Below are 20,668 nucleotides of genomic sequence, written 5' to 3'. Positions count from 1 at the left end.
GCCTACCCTTATCCTGAGAATATGCCCCATTGTTCTAGACTTTCCAGCCAGGGAAACAACCTCTCGGCATCTACACTGTCAATCCCCTTCAGAATCTTATGTTTCAATGAGATCACCTCTCATTCTCCAAAACTCCTGAGATTATAGGTCCAATATACTCAATCTCTCCTCATAGGACAACCTCTTCATCCCAGGGATCAATCTAGTGAACCTTCATTCCACCAGCTCTAAGACAAGTATGTCCTTCCTCAGATAAGGAGACCAAAACTGGGCACTGTACTCCAGGTGTGGCCTCACCAAAGCCCCGTACAATTGTAGTTAGATTTCCTTACTCCACCCCCCTTGCAATGATGTCCTCATAATTTAACCTTTTAAGCTCCAGTATCATTGTGGTGAATCAGTGTTACATCCCCTCCAAGGCCACTATATCCTTCCTGAAGCATGGTGCCCAAAGCTGAAGACAGTGCTCCAGATGAAGGTCTAGCCAAGGCTCTATACGACTGAAGCATAACTTCCTCCCATTTATATTCCACATGTGACCATAACTATTACTGCACCTCGCACACATTTACCAAATGAGATGATGAGCAAGCGGCAGGATGTTGTCTTACAAAACTCTGTATTTCCTCTACACACCACGTTAAGGATCTCAGCATGAGACAGTACATGGCCAAAAATCGCAAATCACTTGCTGAGGTGCGAACTGTCTTGTGTCAGAACGAATGGGGGAGGGGATAGGGCCCAAGCTGGAGTTGCTGACATTAACTGTGCATTTGTATTATTGACGAGGAGAACGAGAGTGCAATTGGACAGGGTGACCACTTAGCATGTTTTGAATTTTTCTTGTACTGTGCTAGCTACAGGCATTAGCACATGACTGCATGCTTCAACATGGAACCATCTAAACAGATAAAGTCTAGTTGAAACCATACTTTTGTTGATGGTATCATGGCAAGTTGGTTCATGGTGAATTGTGCGAACCATGCCCCATTTGTCATAAGGCATTGATCGCTGAGCTAATTTGGTCGAAGTTGCCATCCGTTAATTATAGTAGAGATAGAGCCTGGGATCTCATAGCAACAATTAACCTCAAAGGTTTGTAACCTAGCTCTGCTGTCATTTTGATCAATATTGTGGACCTCGCCACATCACAAGAACTTTTATACACGTGCATACTAAGGTTTCACCTGGAATTTAGAAACTCTGCCAAAATATAAGTCATAAAGTGCCTGCTTATATTTTATAAACTAACAGGTAGGATGGAGTTAACAGTAGCAACATGATATGGGGTGTAGATTGCTCTTGTAGCTTATACTATCTGTTTCTATTTATCCATTAATCTCTCTACATCCCAAGAAGTTACTTTGGTAAGGATGGCTCTTCCAAGTGGTGTCTCTGAAAGAGTCTGATTGCAGGATGGAACCTATTAGGATTTTAAAAGAGACAGTATCCCTTTTTATATTGAATTCACTATATGCTGGTGTTCTTTAATAAAGGCACCAACCAAAACCAGCCAAGGCTCAGTGGGAATGACATCAAATGGCTTCTTTTGTGGTGAATGAGTTAAAAATGGAATAATGATAAACACAACAAAAAACCACAGCAAAACCACATGCTAATCCATCTGCATACAATATCTGTGCTAATACCGTCTGGATTATAGGTCATTGTTGCAACATGTATGAAGTCCACTGCCATTTGAGGAACCTGAGCTGTAAAATGTAACCAGAACCCTTTCCAAGTTGCTACCCATTCAAACCATTTCAGTGTCAATTGGCCTCTCTTGGTCCTAACTGTAATGTTTCAGCTTGAGTACATCAAGATTCTGCAGAACTGTTTATAAACCGTAAGGCTTGTGTTATCTGAATTTGAATTGCTGCTTGGTTTAGGTAGTGCTACTGAGTGTAAAAGGGATACTGAGTCTTCAAATTCTATGAAATAATCCTATCTCTCCTCTCTCTCTTTTTTTTAATCCCCTGCCCTCATGTGTCTGTTATGATTCCTTGGAGTAGCTATCCTCCTCATCGCTGATGTGGACTTTCTCCTCCGACAGGCTGCTCTCGTCAATGTTCTCCAGCGAGGCAGCGTGCTGCAGCGATAGTTCCGAAAGGCTGACACTGGGCAGCGTGTTCTGCTCCGGGTAGACCCAGGGCTTGAAGTGTGGGTTGTGTTTCTGCTTCCACTCGGGATACTTCAAACAGGCTTTGTAAATCCGCTTCATAGCCTGAATGAAACAGAAAGAAAGTACCCTGCATCAGGCAGTTATGCAGGACACGATCGGCCACTTTGTTAAGATTGAAAACACTTAAACTAACTGCAGGAGGAAACTTTGACACTGATTTTCTGCCCCTCTTCCACTATTTTAAGGGGCTGCTCCTGAATTTATGGTTGCACTTCAGTCCCAAGCTCTTGATCACTAGCCATCCTTTGCGGAGGGGGACTGGCAGGTCAGAGGATCCCCCTCGTGGGTCTGCCGCTGGGCCTGGCCAAAGTGACCCTCTACAGGTCCAGGTCAGACGTGGCCCATGAGAGTGGTTGCTCTCGCTGCCTGCCTCTCTTCTGCAGTCTGGTCCACACCCAGGTGGCCCTGGAGAGGGAGGACGCAGTGTCCACCGGTACGCTTGAGACCTTCCGAGTCCGATGGGCAAGGCAGGGACGGAAGTGCGCAGTCGATAATAGAAATAACATTATTATTTAAGTTTTATTCTAGCCGCTTGTGAATCCCCAATTTTAACCGCTCCACCATTGGCGGCCATGCCTTCAGCTGCCTAGGCCTTAAGCACTAGAATTCCCGCCTTCACATCTCTCTGTCTGCCTACCTCTCTATCCTCCTTTAAGACACTCCTGAAAACTGACCTCTTTGACCAAGCTGTTGGTAATCTATCTCCTTATGTGGCTCGGTGTCAAATTTGTTTGATATCGCTCCTTTGAAGTGCCTTGTGACACTTTAATATGATGAAGGCACTATGTAAATGCAAGTTGGTGTTTATAGGTTTCCTTTAGCTTGGTGATTAAGTTTTTTATTAGTTTGTGCCCCTTAAAAGGGGGCACTGTTTGGTTTTCAGTTGATGGCACTGGGGCAAACCAGTATACCCTTCTGGGCTATTTTAAGAGAAGGTTACCAGTTTTTTGCTAACAAATATCTCATTGTCTCCAGAACAACTCAACAGGTGGAATCACCATGAACAGCTCCAAGTTTGCATGGTGGGCAGTGCTCGTTCCTTACCTTGGGAGCTACAAATTGGGAAACTCTATTCACAACCCATTTTGGTAACGACCCTGTAAAATATAAAGAGAACAATTTAATAGAAACACAGGAAGGGTAATGTAATCACCCAGTGACATCTCGCTGCCCGTAATGCTTCCAATCTGCGGCAAATGGTCAAATCCTCCTACGTACCCGTGTCGCAAATGGAAATTGATTTCTGCTGGCGACATAAAAGTGCAAGGTTGAATTAGAAATGAAACGGTTTGGAAAATGCAATTAAAGTCTGTACGCTTTCCCCGGACTTTGATTTAACTGTGAACATCAAATAGAAATGCACAGCGGGTTAGACAGTATCTGAAGGACAAAGGCAGATGAATGTTTTCACAGGGTACTTCACCAGCGCTTTAGCTTTTATAGGTTACCCATTCAGATAGGACTCTTCTATCTTTCTCTTTTACATGCTGACTGTCTTGCAGTTCCTGACTCTCCCCCTCAGAATACATCGAGTTACATCAAGTCTACAGCACAGAAACAGGCCATTCGGCCCAACTGGTCTATGCGGTGTTTATGTTCCACACGAGCCTCCTCCTGCCCCTCTTCATCTCACCCTATCAGCATAACCGTGTATTCTTCTCTCCCTCATGCTTAGCTAGCTTTCCCTTAATGGCATCTATTCTATTTGCCTGAACTACTCCTCGTGGTAGCCCGTTCCACAATCTTACCACTCACTGCGTGAAGAAATTTCTCCTGAATTCACTATTGGATTTATTAGTGACAATCTTATATTCATGGCCCGTAGTTTTTGAATCCACTACAAGTGGAAATATCTTTTCTATGTCTATCCTATTGAACCCCTTCATCATTTTAAAGATCTATCAGGTCACCTCTCAGCCTTCTCTTTTCAAGAGAAAAGTTCCCCTCCTGTTCAGTCTTTTCTGATAGTTATAACCTCTTCATTCTGGTATCATCCTTGTAAATATTTTTTGCACCTTCTCAATTTGTGGACCTTTTCATTTAGCCAGACAAGTTTTTATTTCTGTATGAGAACTTTTCATACGTACATATGAAAAATGATGGACAGGTAAAGACCATCCGGTCCATCAAGCCTGTCCCACACGATTGCGATACGTTGTGTACCACAATATATCTTAACCGATAAGGGAATAAGGGGTTATATGGAAGTGGCAGGAAAGTGGAGCTGAGTCCATGATCGGATCAGTCAAGATCGTATCAAATGGCAGAGCAGGCTCAAGGGGCCAACTCCTGCTCCTATTTCTTATGTTCTTATGTTCTTATATATTCAATCATGAATATTTGTTTTTTTTTAAACAGTGCTATGGGGAAAGAGCAGGGGACTGTGGTAAATTTCCGAGCTCTACCAAAGAGCCGGCACAGGTACAATGGGCCGAATGGCCTCCTGTGCTGTATCATTGTAAAAATGGGGTCGAAACAAAAGGAGTACATGCACAGAAACTATTAAATGTAGGGAAGAGTTTCCAATTGGTTATGCCTGATTAACGGGCATGAAGTAGGTGGGTAGATCATTGAAGCTATCAGAACTCTATGGAAATGAAGTTCATTCCGCAAAATGGAATGGAGTCAGAATGCTAACAGTTGGGCAATGCTAATAATGAAAAAAATGACTTATGTCTGATTGAACAATTATCCCAAAGGTTCATTGTTCTTTGCTAGACTTAACCACCAGCATGGAAACTCGACCACCAATTCATTCTATCAAAGAACACAAATTTAAACCATCCGTCAACAAAACATGAGAAATAGGAGCAGGAGTAGGCCCTATGGCCCCTTGAACCTGTTCCGCCATTCAACAAGATCATGACTGATCATCGACCTCAACGCCACTTTCCCGCCTGATCTCCATATCCCTTGATTCCCCATGACTCCAAAAATCTATCATTCTCAGCCTTGATTATATTCAGAGACTCAGCATCCACAGCCCTCTGAGGCAAAGAATTCCAAAGATTCACAATCCTCTGAGTGAAGAAATTCCTCCTCATCTCTGTCTTAAATGGCCGACCCCTTATTCTGAGATTGTGCCCCCTAGTTCTAAACACTCCAGCCAGGGGGAAAAAACCTTTCAGCATCTATTCTGTCAATCCCCCTCAGAATCTTATATGTTTCAATGAGATCACCTCTCATTCTCCTAAATTCCAGAGAGTATAGGCCCATTCTACACAATCTCTCATCAGCAGACAGCCCTCTCCTCCCAGGAATCAATCTAGTGCACCTAGTGAGCATGTTTTTAAATTTCAATGATAGCAATGATAATAAACAGTAAAGTGAGCAGGATGAAGTACGGTTGCAGCTACTTTAAATAATAAACAGTTTTGTAAAACATTATGAAAACCTATACGCCTGGGGATGGTGTCCTAAGTTAAAGGCGCTATATAAATGCAAGTACAGGCAACTCTCGATTATCTGTACACGGATCTAACGGAGAACCCGCTGCAACGGCACTGTGATTCTGTCCCGTGTACAGCTGCACACGACCATTAAACCCACCCCACACATAGTCCTGTGCTGACACATAGCATTATCACTACACACAGAGGAAGGGCTTTATTTTATAATAAAGTTTAATGCTGTCGCGACCTTAAAGGAATCCTTGTAGAGCAACATTTGTACTTATTCAGCTTGTGCGCTAAGCATGGATCCAGTAATGAAATATGACTAGAGACGGCACGCAATTCGGGATTCAAGCCGATGCACACGGGTCCCTTCTTAATTCCGATTTATATATTTATAAAACTTCCAATCAAACTCGACAATTAATTAACTCGGACCTGGACAGTCTGTCCGCTCAGACTGCGACCCATCCTCATGTTTCACTGAGGCCTCGGGGGTAAGTAAAGCCGAGTCTCATTCAACCTCCAGCGATTGAAGCCTTCAGACTGGCCATTTTAAGAAAAAGTAGACAGAGTATAACATGGGTCACTTCATTTTATATTAAAATGAATAGTTGGGCAATCCCATCCTGGAGTGCACAGAAGCAGAAAAGCATTATATTGTGTTCCTTACACAGATGAGGCTGCACACAGGGAGGTTAAAGAAACAGTGACCTCAGTCTTTAATAAGACACTCCAGAGTGAGGAACAGGCCAAGGGATGCTGGGATGAGTTCCGTGGTGGCGGAACATGGGAGTGCATGCTTTACAGATACACAACATCACTCCCCCCCCCAAAAAAGTCAAAGTGAAAACTATTTACAATATGATCAGGAGCCTTTCTTTCCCTGGTGGACCGCCTCAGTACAAATGTCTGTTCTGATGTGTTGGCTGTGCCCTCACTGGGCTGGCATGTTTTGGCCCTGCAGGGCTGCTAGGTGAGCCTGGCCTTGCTGGGCTGTTGGGCGTGATGGTTTTGATTTCCTGCTTCAACGCCATGTCATTGATCCTTTGGGTGTGTGTTGTGGGCTCGAAAAAGGTGGTGTCTGCTGTGGGTTGTTCAGGGCAGTCTGTGAACCGCAGCCTCGTTTGGTCCAGGTGCTTTCTGCAAATTTGTCCATTGTCTAATTTGACTACAAACACCCTATTCGCTTCTTTAGCTATCACCGTGCCCGCGATCCACTTGGGACCATGTCCATAGTTTAGCAGATACACAGGGTCATTCAGATCAATTTCCCGTGACACAGTGGCGCGACCATCGTTTACATTTTGTTGCTGCCGCCTGCTCTCTGCCTGATCATGCAGGTTGGGGTGAACCAGCGAGAGTCTGGTTTTAAGTGTCCTTTTCATGAGTAGCTCAGCCGGGGGCACCCCTGTGATCGAGTGGGGTCTCGTGCGGTAGCTGAGCAGTACTTGGGACAGGCGGGTTTGGAGTGAGCCTTCTGTGACTTGTTTAAGGCTCTGTTTGATGATTTGTACCGCCCGCCCTGTCTGCCCATTGGAGGCTGGTTTAAACGGGGCGAGGTGACATGTTTGATCCCATTGCGGGACATGAATTCTTTAAATTCGACACTGGTGAAACATGGCCCGTTGTCACTGACCAGTATGTCAGGCAGGCCGTGGGTGGCAAACATGGCCCTCAGGCTTTCAATGGTGGCGGTGCTTCCAGACATTATTTCACATTCAATCCATTTTGAAAAAGCATCCACCACCACCAGGAACATTTTACCGAGAAACGGGCCCGCATAGTCGACATGGATCCTGGACCATGGTCTGGAGGGCCAGGACCACAAACTTAGTGGTGCCTCTCTGGGCGCGTTGCTCAACTGAGCACATGGGCTGCATTGCCGTACACAGGACTCTAAGTCAGAGTTGATACCAGGCCACCACACGTGGGATCTGGCTATCGCTTTCATCATTACTATACCCGGATGTATGCTGTGGAGATCCGAGATGAACATATCCCTGCCCCTTTTTGGTAGCACTACGCGGTTACCCCACAACAGACAGTCTGCCTGAATTGACAGCTCGTCCTTTCGCCGCTGGAATGGCTCTTGCATTTCAAGGGGGATGCTGGCCCAGCTCCCATGCAGTACACAGTTTTTTACTAGGGACAGCGGAGGATCTTGGCTGGTCCAAGTCCTAATCTGGCGGGCCGTGACAGGTGATTTATCATTTACAAATGCTTCCATGACCATCAACAAGTCTGCGGGCTGCGCCGCCATCAACAAGTTTGCAGGCTGCGCCATTTCCACCCCCGTGGTGGGCAATGGTAGCCGACTGAGAGTATCCACACAGTTCTCGGTGCCTGGCCTGTGGCGGATGGTATAATTATACGCTGATAGCGCGAGTGCCCACCTTTGTATGCCGGCTGAAGCAATAGTATTTATCCCCTTGTTTTCAGCGAATAGGGATATGAGGGGCTTGTGATTGGTTTCCAGCTCAAATTTGAGGCCCATCAGGTACTGATGCATTTATCTTTACCCCGAACACACACACACACTAATGCCTCTTTCTCAATCAGGATCATTCTTCCCGCATCTAACCAGTCCCGTCAGAATCTTATATGTTTCTATGAGATCCCCTCTCATCCTTCTAAACTCCAGTGAATAAAGGCCCAGTTGATCCAGTCTCTCCTCATATGACAGCCCAGCCATCCCTGGAATCAGTCTTTCACGGCCAGACAGGTGTTCTACAGCTCTTTTACAGCCAATGAAGTACTTTTGGAGTGTAGTCACTGCTATAATGTGGGAAATGCGGCAGACAACTTGCACACAGCAAGCTCCCACAAACTGCAATGTGATAATGATCAGATAATCTGTTTTTTTTGTTATGTTGATTGAGGGATAAATATTGGACAGGACAGCAGGGATAACTCCTCTGCTCTTCTTCAAAATCGTGCCTTGAGATCTTTTACGTTCACCTCAGAGAGCAGACAGGGGCCTCGGTTTTAACGTCTCATCTGAAAGACGGCACCTCAGCACTGCACTGGAGTGTCCGCCTTGATTCATGTGCTCAAGTCACTGGAGTGGGACTTGAACCCACAACTTTCTGATTTAGAGGCGACTGTGCTACCCACTGAGCCACAGCTGACACTAAAACGGAGACTACAGCAGGAGAACAGGGATGGCACCTTAAGCGGAAGGGAGAAGATTCACTTTGAGCTTTCGAATTCAGAAGTTAACATCAGCACCTGTATCATCATCATCATAGGCAGTCCCTCGAAATCGAGGAAGACTTGCTTCCACTCTAAAAATGAATCCTTAATGTGCTTGATGACTGCTGTGGCTGGTGACCACCGAGCATGATTGATCAGATGTAAAAGATTGTTACAATGCAATTAAATGCATTCTACATAATGCTGCTGGACTGGCTTTGGCTGAACATAACTGCATATATTAGGGTAGTTAACCATATTATCGGATATACTGGAGGCTACAGTGTAGTCCAAGGCTACTATTCATTCACACGTAGGGTGTATTGCTAGTTCCCATAATAGACTGGAGCCCGTTTGCCTGACTAGTTCTATGTTTTGAGCTGGAACCTGAATTTTGTTCTTGAATATCATGCGCTTGGATTCAGTGTTGCATAGGTGCCAAAGATAGAAGAGGAGGACAACAATTAAGGTAAGCATACAAGGCAGAGCATAACATTCACGATACCTCACCACTAATCACAGTCAGAAGCTTGTGCCACCACCAGAATGATGACTGCCACACTGGTAAATGAAATTCAACACAGGTAAATGTAAGGTATTATATTTGGGAGGAAGAATAGGGAGGTCACTTATTACTTAGAAGGTGCGAGTCTAGGTGGGGTAGAGGAGAAAAGGATCTCGGAGTACAAATACACAAATCACTCAAAATTGCCTCACAGGTTAGCAAGGCCATACAAAAAAAGCAAACCAAGCACGAGGGTTGATTTCTAGAGAGATAGAATTGAAAAGTAGGGAAGTTGTGCTAAACCTGTATCGAACCTTGGTTGGAGCACACTTGGAGTACTGCGTACAGTTCTGGTCACCATATTATAAAACGGAGAGAGACGGTACTGGAATGGGTGCAGAGAAGATTTACAAGGATGATACCAGAAATGAAAGGGTTGACAAATCAAGAAACAATGAAAAGGCTGGGTCTCTTTTCTCTTGAAAAAAAAGGCTGAGACGTGACCTAATCGAGGTCTTTAAAATTATGAATGGTTTTGATGAGTAGATACAGAGGGAATGTTTCAATTTGTGGGGAAGAGCATAACTAGAGGCCACCAATATAAGATAGTCACCAAGAAATCCAATAGGGAATTCAGAAGAAACTTTTTTACCCAAAGAGTGGTGAGAATGTGGAACTTGCTATCACAGGGAATGGTTGAAGTGAATATTTAAGGGGAGGCTAGACAAGCATACGAAGGAGAAGAGAATAGAGAGTTATGCTGATAGATTTAGATGAGGAAACACGGGAGGAAGCTTGAGTAGAGCATAAATGCCAGCATGGACTGGTTGGGCCGAATGGCCTGTTTCTGTGCCGTATATCCTGTGTAATACCATTGGGATATTAAAGCAGCAATTCAGATAGCACAACCGATCGAAGGACCCTCACTGTTAAACTTCCTCAGGATCTCATGAGTATTTCTTGCCTTTAACTTTGACCTGATTGGCGAACACAACGTCGAAGTCAATAAACAAGTTGGTGGAGCCATGGCAGAGCAGAGACAAGGGATTAGCTGCTGAATCAGCAAAACTGTAAGGACCCAGGGCTCAATTTTCCACGACCCCTTTTTTTGGCACACTCACTCGAGATGCGCCAACATTGTGCGCTGGAAACGGCGCTGAAAAAATGGTCCCCCATCCTGGCCAAGTGTCCCGGGTCCTGGCGCAGCGTATATAGTGGAGTGGGGGGGTGGGGGGGCGGCGCGAGGTGCTGAGCTACAGCTCTGCACCGAAAACTGTGCCAGCAGCTGTCCGCATGCGCTGTGGAGTCTGCGCGCATGCTCCTCGCCCTCCCAATGCGTCCTGCAGGCTGTGAGCAGGACCCAATGCTCGCCTCCCCTATCTCTGGCCGAAGGGATAACCCGATGTTCGTCGCCCCTATCCCTGGCCGAAGGGATAACCCGATGCTTGCCTCCCCTATCTCTGGCCGAAGGGACGACCCGATGTTCGTCGCCCCTATCCCTGGCCGAAGGGATAACCCGATGCTTGCCTCCCCTATCTCTGGCCGAAGGGATAACCCGATGCTTGCCTCCCCTATCTCTGGCCGAAGGGATAACCCGATGTTCGTCGCCCCTATCCCTGGCCGAAGGGATAACCCGATGCTTGCCTCCCCTATCTCTGGCCGAAGGGATAACCCGATGTTCGTCGCCCTTATCCCTGGCCGAAGGGATAACCCGATGCTTGCCTCCCCTATCCCTGGCCGAAGGGATAACCCGATGCTCGTCGCCCCTATCCCTGGCCGAATGGTCTCCCGCACCGGCCGGGGCAGGCCCACTTTGGATCTCTCTTTCCCACCCCCACCCACCCCTTCACCGATGCCGCGTTCAGCCTCTCCCTCTCTCCCCTGTTCACAGATGCCACGTTGAGCCGAGCCTCCCGGTGTGCGTCTTGCCACCCCTAATGCAGGCCGAGTGGCCTCCCACACAGGCCGGCCGCTGCCGAGTTTAGTTGAAGGTCGGATTTACTTCAGTTCTTTATTTGTTAATTGAATTATTTACTTCAGTTCTTTAGTTTTTATTGAAGGCTTATTATTTTTTGTGCTGTGTTTAGTGCTTTGCAAGTCTTGGTGCTTTAGGTGCAGGTCTTCTCCACTTCCTTCTACTTTTTATTTGTTAATTAATTGCTTATTACTTTTTGGGCTTTGTTTAGTGCTTTGTAAGTCTTGGTGCAGGTTCTCTCAGCTTCCTTTTATTTTTTATTTGTTACTGAATGCTTATTTTTGTTCTTTGTTTCGTGCTTTGTAAGTCTTGGTGCTTTAAATGTACTAACCTGCGCCGATTTCTTAACTGCCCGCAAGGTTTTTCAGAGCTGGCCACATACGCTGACCTAAGTCGATTTGGAGTAAATTTTAGCTGGCCAAAGTGGCATAAATGGTCAAAACTGACGTAAGTGGCTGGGAACACCCACTTTTGAGAAAAAAAACTCAACTAAAAAAAAATCATATCTAACTGAGTTACTCTGGAGCAAGTTTATTGGGGAAAGTGCCGTTTTTTAATTTATGCCAGAAAAATCAACTTAATGGCCAAAATTGAGCCCCTCGACATGAGGTCAAGATGCCTTCCAATATGTGTCAGAGCTGCCCCAGTTTATAAACTGAAATCCACAACTGCAATTTAATATCGCAAAAAACATCACCTACCCTTTCCCACTCAGTTCCTCAAAAAGCACCATCTATTGCTGTGCTGCTTTATTCCAACCAATCACACCTAAATACTGAACACAACATAGAAATCAAGTGCCGTTTATTTATTACATTCACTGTGTGGTGTGTGATTGTGGTTGTTGTGTTTTGTGAAGGTGCTTTCCCTTTGTGCTAGTGGACTATATATGATGTTTACTGCCTAAGGCTTGCATAGCAATCCGGAGAGATACTTCCACTTTGCCCATTACCTACACCACCTTTGGCTCCACCACAGATGACACAGAAATTCCTATGCATTCCATGGTGCACTGGAATATGACGACCATTCTTCCATTACTACAGTTCTAGACAGCGACATACTCCACACTCCTTCCTAGACCTTGCAGTGTAATTAGCATTCATGCAGATGATTCTGCTTGGACAGAAGTGTTCATTTATAAGCAGGCCATGTGAGATCTAAATCACTCGGGAGGGAGGGAAGGAAGGTGATATGTCTTTACTATACAGTATAAATGCACACGAGGCCCATACTTGAGAGAAGGTCACTCTGTGACCAGTTACCTTTATTACCAAGACCTCAAGTGATGAAGGTGGGTGGAGCTTCCCCTTTTATAGCTGAAAGTCCAGGTTAAGAGTGACTCCCACAAGTTCACCCCCTTGTGGTCAATGTTCTCAAGGTGTACAACTTAGGTCAGCTTATACATGGGTTACAATAATCGTTGAATATATGACATCACCTCCCCCGAAAAGTCTTATTGGGATCACAAGTTAAGTCTCTCTGGTGGTTTACGCTCCCTTGTAGAGCGCCTGAGTTCGGGCTCTGGTTGTTGGGCGCTGGCCTGAGTGTCTGCTGTTTGCAGTGCCTCAGGCCTGTTCGGACTGCCCACAGTGACTGGGCTCTCCTTCACTTGGTTCCGGTGTTCGGTCACTGTGGTGGAGTAAACTCTACGTCGTGTTCTTCCTCTGCTTCTTCTATGGGGTTGCTGAACCTCCTTTTAGTTTCATCCATGTATTTGTGGCAGATTTGTCCACTGGTAAGTTAAACCACCAAAACCCTATTCCCCTCTTTGGCAATCACAATGCCTGCAAGCCATTTGGGCCCTGCAGCGTAATTAAGGATAAAATAGGGTCATTGACATCAATACATCACGCCCTCGCATTCCTGTCATGGTAGTCACATTGTGACTGACGCCTGCTCTCAACAATTTCTTTCATAGTAGGGTGTATAAGGGATAACCTGGTTTTGAGCGTCCTTTTCATTAGCAGCTCTGCTGGTGGTAGCCCTGTGAGCGAGTGTGGTTGGGATCTATTGGCCAACAGGAGGCGTGATAAGCGGCTTCGTAGGGAACCCCCTTGGATTCTGAGCATTCCCTGTTTGATTATCTGCACTGCTCGTTCCGCCTGGCCGTTTGAGGCCGGCTTGAACGGTGCCATTCTGACATGGTTGATTCCATTGCCTGCCATGAAGTTCTGGAATTCAGTGCTTGTGAAGCATGGGCCATTGTCGCTGACCAAGACATCCGGTAGATCATGGGCGGTGAACATTGCCCGTAGACTTTCGACCGTGGCAGAGGGTGTGCTTGAATTTAAAATGGCACACTCAATCCATTTGGAGTAGGCGTCTACTACAACCAAAAACATTTTTCCCATGAAAGGACCTGCATAGTCCACATGGATGCGTGACCATGGCTTGGCGGGCCAGGACCAGGGGCTAAGGGGGGCTTCCCTGGGTACGTTACCCAGCTGAGCACACGTGTTGCACCTGCGAACACAAAGTTCGAGGTCTGCATCTATCTCTGGCCACCAAACATGTGACCTGGCAATTGTCTGCATCATGACAATGCCCGGGTGCTCATTGTGGAATTCTCTGATAAACACCTCTCTGCCCATCTCGGGCAAGATTACTCGGTTTCCCCACAGTAGGCAATCGGCCTGAATCGAGAGTTCATCCTTGCGCTTACGAAACGGTTTAAATTCCTCAGGGCATGCCCCGTATGTGGCTGCCCAGTCCCCATTCAGGACACATTTCTTAACTAAAGACAGCAGCGGGTCTTTATTTGTCCAGACTTTAATCTGACGAGCTGTAACAGGTGAGTCTTCGCTTTCGAAAGCTTCAACAGCCATGACCATCTCAGCATCATGCTCAGTTGCCCCCTCAGTGGTGGGTAGTGGGAGCCTGCTGAGTGCATCGGCGCAGTTTTCAGTGCCCGGTCTGTGCCGAATTGTGTAGTCATTGGCGGCTAACGTGAGTGCCCACCTCTGTATGCGGGCCGATGCATTCGCATTTGTGGCCTTGTTGTCGGCCAAAAGGGATGTTAGGGGTTTGTGATCTGTCTCCAGCTCAAATTTCCTGCCAAACAGGTACTGGTGCATTTTTTTTTACTGCATATACACATGCTAGCGCCTCCTTTGTACCATCCCGTAGCCCCTTTCTGCCTGGGACAGACTTCTGGAGGCACAAACTACTAGCTGTAACTGACCATTGGCATTCACATGCTGCAACACACACACCTGGCCCCATAGGACGACGCATCGCACGTTAAAACAAGTTTCTTACACGGGTCATATAATGTTAACAGTTTGTTGGAGCATAACAAATTGCATGCTCTATCAAAAGCCCTTTCCTGGCTGTCCCCCCAGACCCATTTGCGACCTTTGCGTAGGAGCACGTGTAGTGGCTCTAGCAGCGTGCTCAATTTGGGAAGAAAGTTACCAAAATAGTTCAGGAGCCCCAGGAACGAATGCAGCTCCGTCGTATTACGGGGTCTGGGTGCTTTCTGGATCGCTTCCGTTTTGGACGCAGTAGGGCTGATCCCGTCTGCTGCTACCCTCATCCCCAGGAATTCTACCTCTGGAACTAAGAAGACGCACTTCGCCTTTTTCAGTCACAGCCTTCCCGGTCCAGTCTGCGTAGCACCTCCTCCAGGTTGTGGAGGTGTTCTTCAATATTGCGACCCGTAATGAGGATGTCGTCTTGAAAAACAACCATCCTTGGAATCGACTTGACGAGGCTTTCCACATTTCGCTGAAAGATCGCGGCGGCCGAACAAATCCCGAACAGACATCTGTTATACTCAAACAACCCCTTGTGTGTCGTGATGGTGGTCAGGTTCTTCGACTCACTCGCCAGCTCCTCAGTCATGTAAGCTGAGGTCAGGTCCAATTTTGAAAAAAGTTTGCCATCGGATAGCGTCGCAAAGAGGTCCTTCGCTCTCGGTAGCAGGTACTGGTCTTGGAGTGACACCCAATTGATGGTGGCCTTGTAATCACCACATATCCTGACCGACCAATCCGCCTTGAGCACCGGCACAATCGGGCTCACCCAGTCACTGAATTCGACTGGCGAGATGATGCCTTCCCTCAGCAGGCGGTCCAATTCGCATTCTATCTTTTCCCGCAGCATGTACGGCACCGCTCTGGCCTTGTGGTGTACTGGCCTGGTGTCCGGGTTTATGTGAATCACTACCTTGGCCCCCATGAAAGTGCCGATGTCGGGTTGAAATAATGAGTCAAATTTGTCCAGGACCTGTGAGCATGATACTCGCTCCACAGAAGAAATTGCATTGACATCGCCCCATTTCCAGTTCATGACAGCAAGCCAACTCCTCCCCAGTAGTGCGGGACCGTCCCCCGAGACAATCCAGAGTGGCAGTCTGTTCTCCGAATCTTTGTGGGTCATGACTACCGTGGCGCTGCCTAGCACCGGAATGATCTCCTTTGTATAAGTCTGTAGCTGTGCGTCAATCGGCAATAATTTTGGCCTCCTGGCCTTGGACACCCACAACCTTTTGAACTGTTTGATACTCATCAGGGACTGGCTGGCCCCCGTGTCTATCTCCATTAATACTGGAATGCCATTGAGGAGCACTTTCATCATTATCGGTGGCATCTTGGTATATGAACTGTATATGTGCTCCACATGAACTTGCTGAACTTCAGCTTCCAGCGATTTCCCCCAATATTCATTTGGCTTCGTAGGGCTTACATCGGGCCCATCCTCCTCGTACATCAACCTGGCTGCAGGCTTCCGGCACATACGCGCCAAGTGACCGCTAACGTTACAGGTTCTGCAGATATATTGCTGAAAACTGCAAGCTCTGGCTGGGTGTTTGCCTCCATACCTCCAGCATGAGCTGGAGGCCCCGTTGTTGGAAAGAAAAGGTCCATTACCCATCGATCGTCTCCGACTGTCTCTGTAACTGTCCTTAAGCGCACCATGACAGGTTTTGATGGCCCTTTTACTGGCCGCATTTTCCATTGCGATGGCATGAATCGTCGTTTAGCTAGCCATTATCTCTGTTGAATTCCCCCTTTGGGTTCGACTCCATGCAGGGGCATGTCCGATTGCCCTTGTCTGCCTCGAGAACTGTGTGCCGCGTTAACAATGTTGCCTCCCTGGTCGTTTGCCGCATTTGAGCCAAGATTTTTGTCATACATCATTCTGGTCTCTTCCTCCCCTGAGATAAATGTCTGGGCTATCAGAGCCGCCGCTTCCAAGGTCAAGTCTTTGGTCTCAATCAGTTTCTTGAAAACCCAGCGTGCCCGATGGCGGCAATAAAAAAGTCTCGCAGCATCTCCGCTCTGCATGCATCTGGGAACTTACATAGGCTCGCCAGTCACCTGAGATCTGCCACGAAGTCTGGAACACTTTGTCCTTCTCGCCGCCGGTGCGTGTAAAACTGGTGTCTCGACATGTGCATGCTGCTCGCCAGTTTAAGGTGTTCCCCAATCAACTTACTGAGCTCTTCGAACGTCTTGTCCACCGGCTTCTCTGGCGCTAGAATGTCTTTCATCAGGGAGTAGGTTCTCGATCCACAAACCGTCAGGAGATGAGCCCTGCGTTTGTCGGCCGAATCTTGTCCCATCTATTTCTTAGTGACAAAACTTTGCTATAGTCTCTCAATAAAGTCATCCCAATCATCACCAACACAGCACCTCTCTTCTGTGCTGCTAGTGGCCATGCTCGCGTGGTTTAAATCCCATCCTCGTCGCCAATGATATGTCCTTCCTATATAGTATAAATGCACACGAGGCCCATACTTGAGAGAAGGTCACTCTGTGACCAGTTAACTTTATTACCAAGACCTCAAGTGATGAAGGTGGGTGGAGCTTCCCCTTTTATACCTGAAAGTCCAGGTTAGGAGTGTCTGCCACAAGTTCACCCCCTTGTGGTCAATGTTCTCAAGGTGTACAACTTAGGTCAGCTTATACATGAGTTACAATGATAGTTGAATACATGACAGAAGGAAGGAAGGAAGAAAGGGAGGGAGGGAGGGAGGGAAGGAAGGGAGGGAGGAAGAATCTTGAATCAAAGAATCATAGAAATTTACAGCAGGGAAGGAGGCCATTTCGGCCCATTGTGGCCGACCAAGAGCTATCCAGCCGAATCTCACTTTCCAGCTCTCGGTCCATAGCCCTGAAGGTTACGGCACTTTAAGTGCACATCCAAGTAGTTTTTAAATATGGGGAGAATTTCGGCCTTCACCACCCTTTCAGACAGTGAGTTTCAGACCCCCACTATCCTATGGGTGAAGAAATTCCCCACCAATTACTTTACATCTATGTTCCCTGGTTGTTGGCCCCTCTGCCAAGGGAAACAGGTCCTTCCTATCAACTCTATCCAGGTCCCTCATAATTTTAAACACCTCAATCAGGTCTCCCCTCAGCCTTCTCTGTTCCAAATAAAACAGACTCAGCATCTCCAATCTTTCCTCATGGCCAAAATTCCCCAGTTCAAGCAACATTCTTGTAAATCTCCTCTGCACATTTTCCAGTGCAATCACATATTTTCTGTAATGTGGTGACCAGAACTGCACACAGCACTCCAGCTGCAACCTAACTAGTGTTTTATACAGTTCAAGCATAACCTCGTTGCTCTTGTATTCCATGCCTCGACTAATAAAGACAAATATTCCATGTTTTCTTAACCACCTTGTCTGCTTGGCTTGCTACCTTTAGGAAAATGTGGACCTGCACTCCAAGGTCCCTTTGTTCCTCTACACTTTTCAGTGTTGTACCATTTAATGTGTATTCCCTTGCCTTGTTAGACCTCCCCAAATGCATTACCTCACACTTATCCGGATTGAATTCCATTTGCCACTGTTCTGCCCACCTGACCAGTACATTGATATCTTCCTGCAATCTGCAGCTTTCTTCTTCATTATCAACCACACAGCCTATTTTAGTGTCATCTGCAAACTTCTTAATTATACCCCCGACATTCAAGTCCAAGTCATTGATATATACCACAAAAAGCAAGGGACCCAGCGCTGAGCCCTGTGGAACCCCACTGAATACAGCCTTCCAGTCATAAAAACAAACATCAACCATTAACCTTTGCTTCCTGCCTCTGAGCCAATTTTGGATCCAACTTGCCACTTTGCCCTGGGTCCCATGGCCTTTTCCTTTCATTACGAGTCTGCCATGTGGGACCTTATCAAAAGCTTTGCAAAAATCCATATACACTATATCAAATGCAGGATAAATCTTCATTTGGATGCCCTCATCGACCCTCCTGGCACTTCCTCGAAAAATTCAATCGTTAGTCAGACACGACCTTCCCTTAACAAATCCGTGCTGTCTGTCCTTGATTAATCCATGTCTTTCCAAAAGAAGATTTATCCTGTCCCTCAGGAATTTTTTGAATAATGTTCCCACCACTGAGGTTAGGCTGACTGGCCTGTAAATTATTCGGTCTATCCCTTTCTCCCTTTTTAAACAAAAGAGAGAAAGAGAAAGAAAGAGAGAAAGAGAAAGAAAGAGAGAAAGAGAAAGGAAGAAAGAAAGGTGAAGATAGAAAGAAAGATAGAAACAAGAACGAGAGAAAGAAGAAAAGGGGGGAAGAGAGAGTGAGAGAGAGAGAGAGAGAGAGAGAGAGAGACAGACAGACAGACAGACAGACAGACAGACAGACAGACAGACAGACAGACAGAGAGAAAGAAAGGAGAGAAAGACAGACTGACTTACATTTATATCGCAACTTTCACGGCCACCGGACATCTCAAAGCACTTTACAGCCAATTAAGTACTTCTTGAAGTGTAATCACTGTTGTAACATGGGAAACGCAGCAGCCAATTTGCGCACAGCAAGCTCCCACAAACAGCAATGTGACAATGACCAGATAATCTGTTTTTGTTATGTTGATTTAAGGATAATTCCTGTTAAGACAGGAAGCGATGTTGGACCTCTAGCCAACAAGTGCTTGAGCATACACAGCCAACACTATACACTGTGATTAGGGGGCATAGTCTTAGAATAAGGAGCCGCCCATTTAAAACTGAGATGAGGAGGAATTTCTTCTCACAGAGGGTTGTGAATCTGTGGAATTCGCTGCCTCAGAGAGCTGTGGAGGCTGGGTCATTGAATATATTTAAGGCGGAGATAGAGAGATTTTTGAGCGATAAGGGAGTGAAGGGTTATGGGGAGCGGGCAAGGAGGTGGAGCTGAGTCCATGATCAGATCAGCCATGATCTTATTAAATGGCAGAGCAGGCTCGAGGGGCCAAATGGCCTACTCCTGCTCCTATTTCTTATGTTATGTTCTTATGACTTAGACTGTGCTTCCTTCTGAGCCTCATTATCTACAACATCTGGAGTCTGTGTAGATGTGTTGGTATCTGGCAGTGGAAGTGATAGCAATGCAGAGTGAAGTGAGATACATGCTTACTTGGGAGCACTGTCTGGGACTACAATCTGTTCTTTCATTCCCAAGAATGCAAAAGAGATTATAAAGTGTCAAAGTGCTGCTTGACATAACAACTCTAGCGGTACTTTCATTACCCGATCCTCTCTGTGATGGTACTCAAGTTCCGTGCGGGCCCGTGTGACACTCACTCAGTACGACAGCACAACACGAGTATTATGGTCCTAAACAGAAGTCCAGAGGAAGCATGCAGTTTCACCATCGCCTGAGCCTCTGTGCTCTCCCAGCCTATGATTTTCAGGCTAGATACCTTGAAAGGGGTAAAGAGCTTAAATTATTTAGGATTGCTGGAAGATCTGTTCTTGGAGATCAACACAGAATCATAGAATCAAACAGCACAGAAGATTATTTGGCCCACAAGCCTGCGCCAGCTCTTTGAAAGAGCAATCCAATTAGTCCCACTCCCACCTCTTTCCCCATAGCTCTGCAAAATTTTTCATTTTCAAATACATATCCAATTCCCTTTAGAAAGTGACTATTCAGTCTACTTCCACCACCCTGGGAGGCAGTTGCATTCCAGTTCAACACAACTCGCTGTATAAAAGAAATTCTCCTCCTCTCCCACATGGTTCTTTTTCCAATTATCTTAAATGTGTTCTCTGGTTTCTGACGCTCCGACCAGTGGAAAGAGTTTCTCCTTTATTTACTATCAAAACCCCTCATACTTTTGAACACCTTTATTAAATCTCCCCTTTAACACCTATACAAGCCAATGATCAGCTTTTTAAGTTGGCAGTATCTACTGTTTCGTATGTGGTGGCTTATATTGGGCCATTTGTACCCTGGAAATGCATTGTTTTTGCTGAATGTTCTGTGGTTTATCCAATAAGTCAGGTTGGTCATTGACATTGCCATTGACAAAAGTCTTTTGGTCTGCATATAATATATCAAAGGCCTTCTTGTCTTGCAACAACAGCCTATATTTATATAGTTTCCTTTAACATAGTAAAAAGTCCCAAGGCGATTCCCAGGACTATTAAAAGATTTAAAAAATTGCAAACTAAAGATTAGTA

At 46.2% G+C, this 20,668-nt stretch overlaps 1 protein-coding gene across 1 annotated transcript in view; it reads right to left on the bottom strand.

Moving 5' to 3' along the window:
- Positions 1 to 1,953: 1,953 nt before the first annotated feature.
- LOC139262013 (START domain-containing protein 10-like) overlaps positions 1,954 to 20,668 on the bottom strand; it is a 115,194-nt gene continuing 96,479 nt past the window's right edge. The window contains exons 5-6 of the mRNA XM_070877179.1: positions 3,227 to 3,279; positions 1,954 to 2,224 (exon numbers count right to left, since the gene is read on the bottom strand). Coding sequence (XP_070733280.1) covers positions 1,994 to 2,224; positions 3,227 to 3,279 — 284 coding nt within the window. The 3' untranslated portion in view covers positions 1,954 to 1,993. The remainder of the gene's footprint in view (positions 2,225 to 3,226; positions 3,280 to 20,668) is intronic.

This window comes from Pristiophorus japonicus, chromosome 4, assembly GCF_044704955.1.
Source record: "Pristiophorus japonicus isolate sPriJap1 chromosome 4, sPriJap1.hap1, whole genome shotgun sequence".
NCBI lineage: Eukaryota > Metazoa > Chordata > Chondrichthyes > Pristiophoridae > Pristiophorus > Pristiophorus japonicus.
Note: the sequence above shows the minus strand (reverse complement) of the source record. Positions and strands in the feature narration are given on the sequence as shown.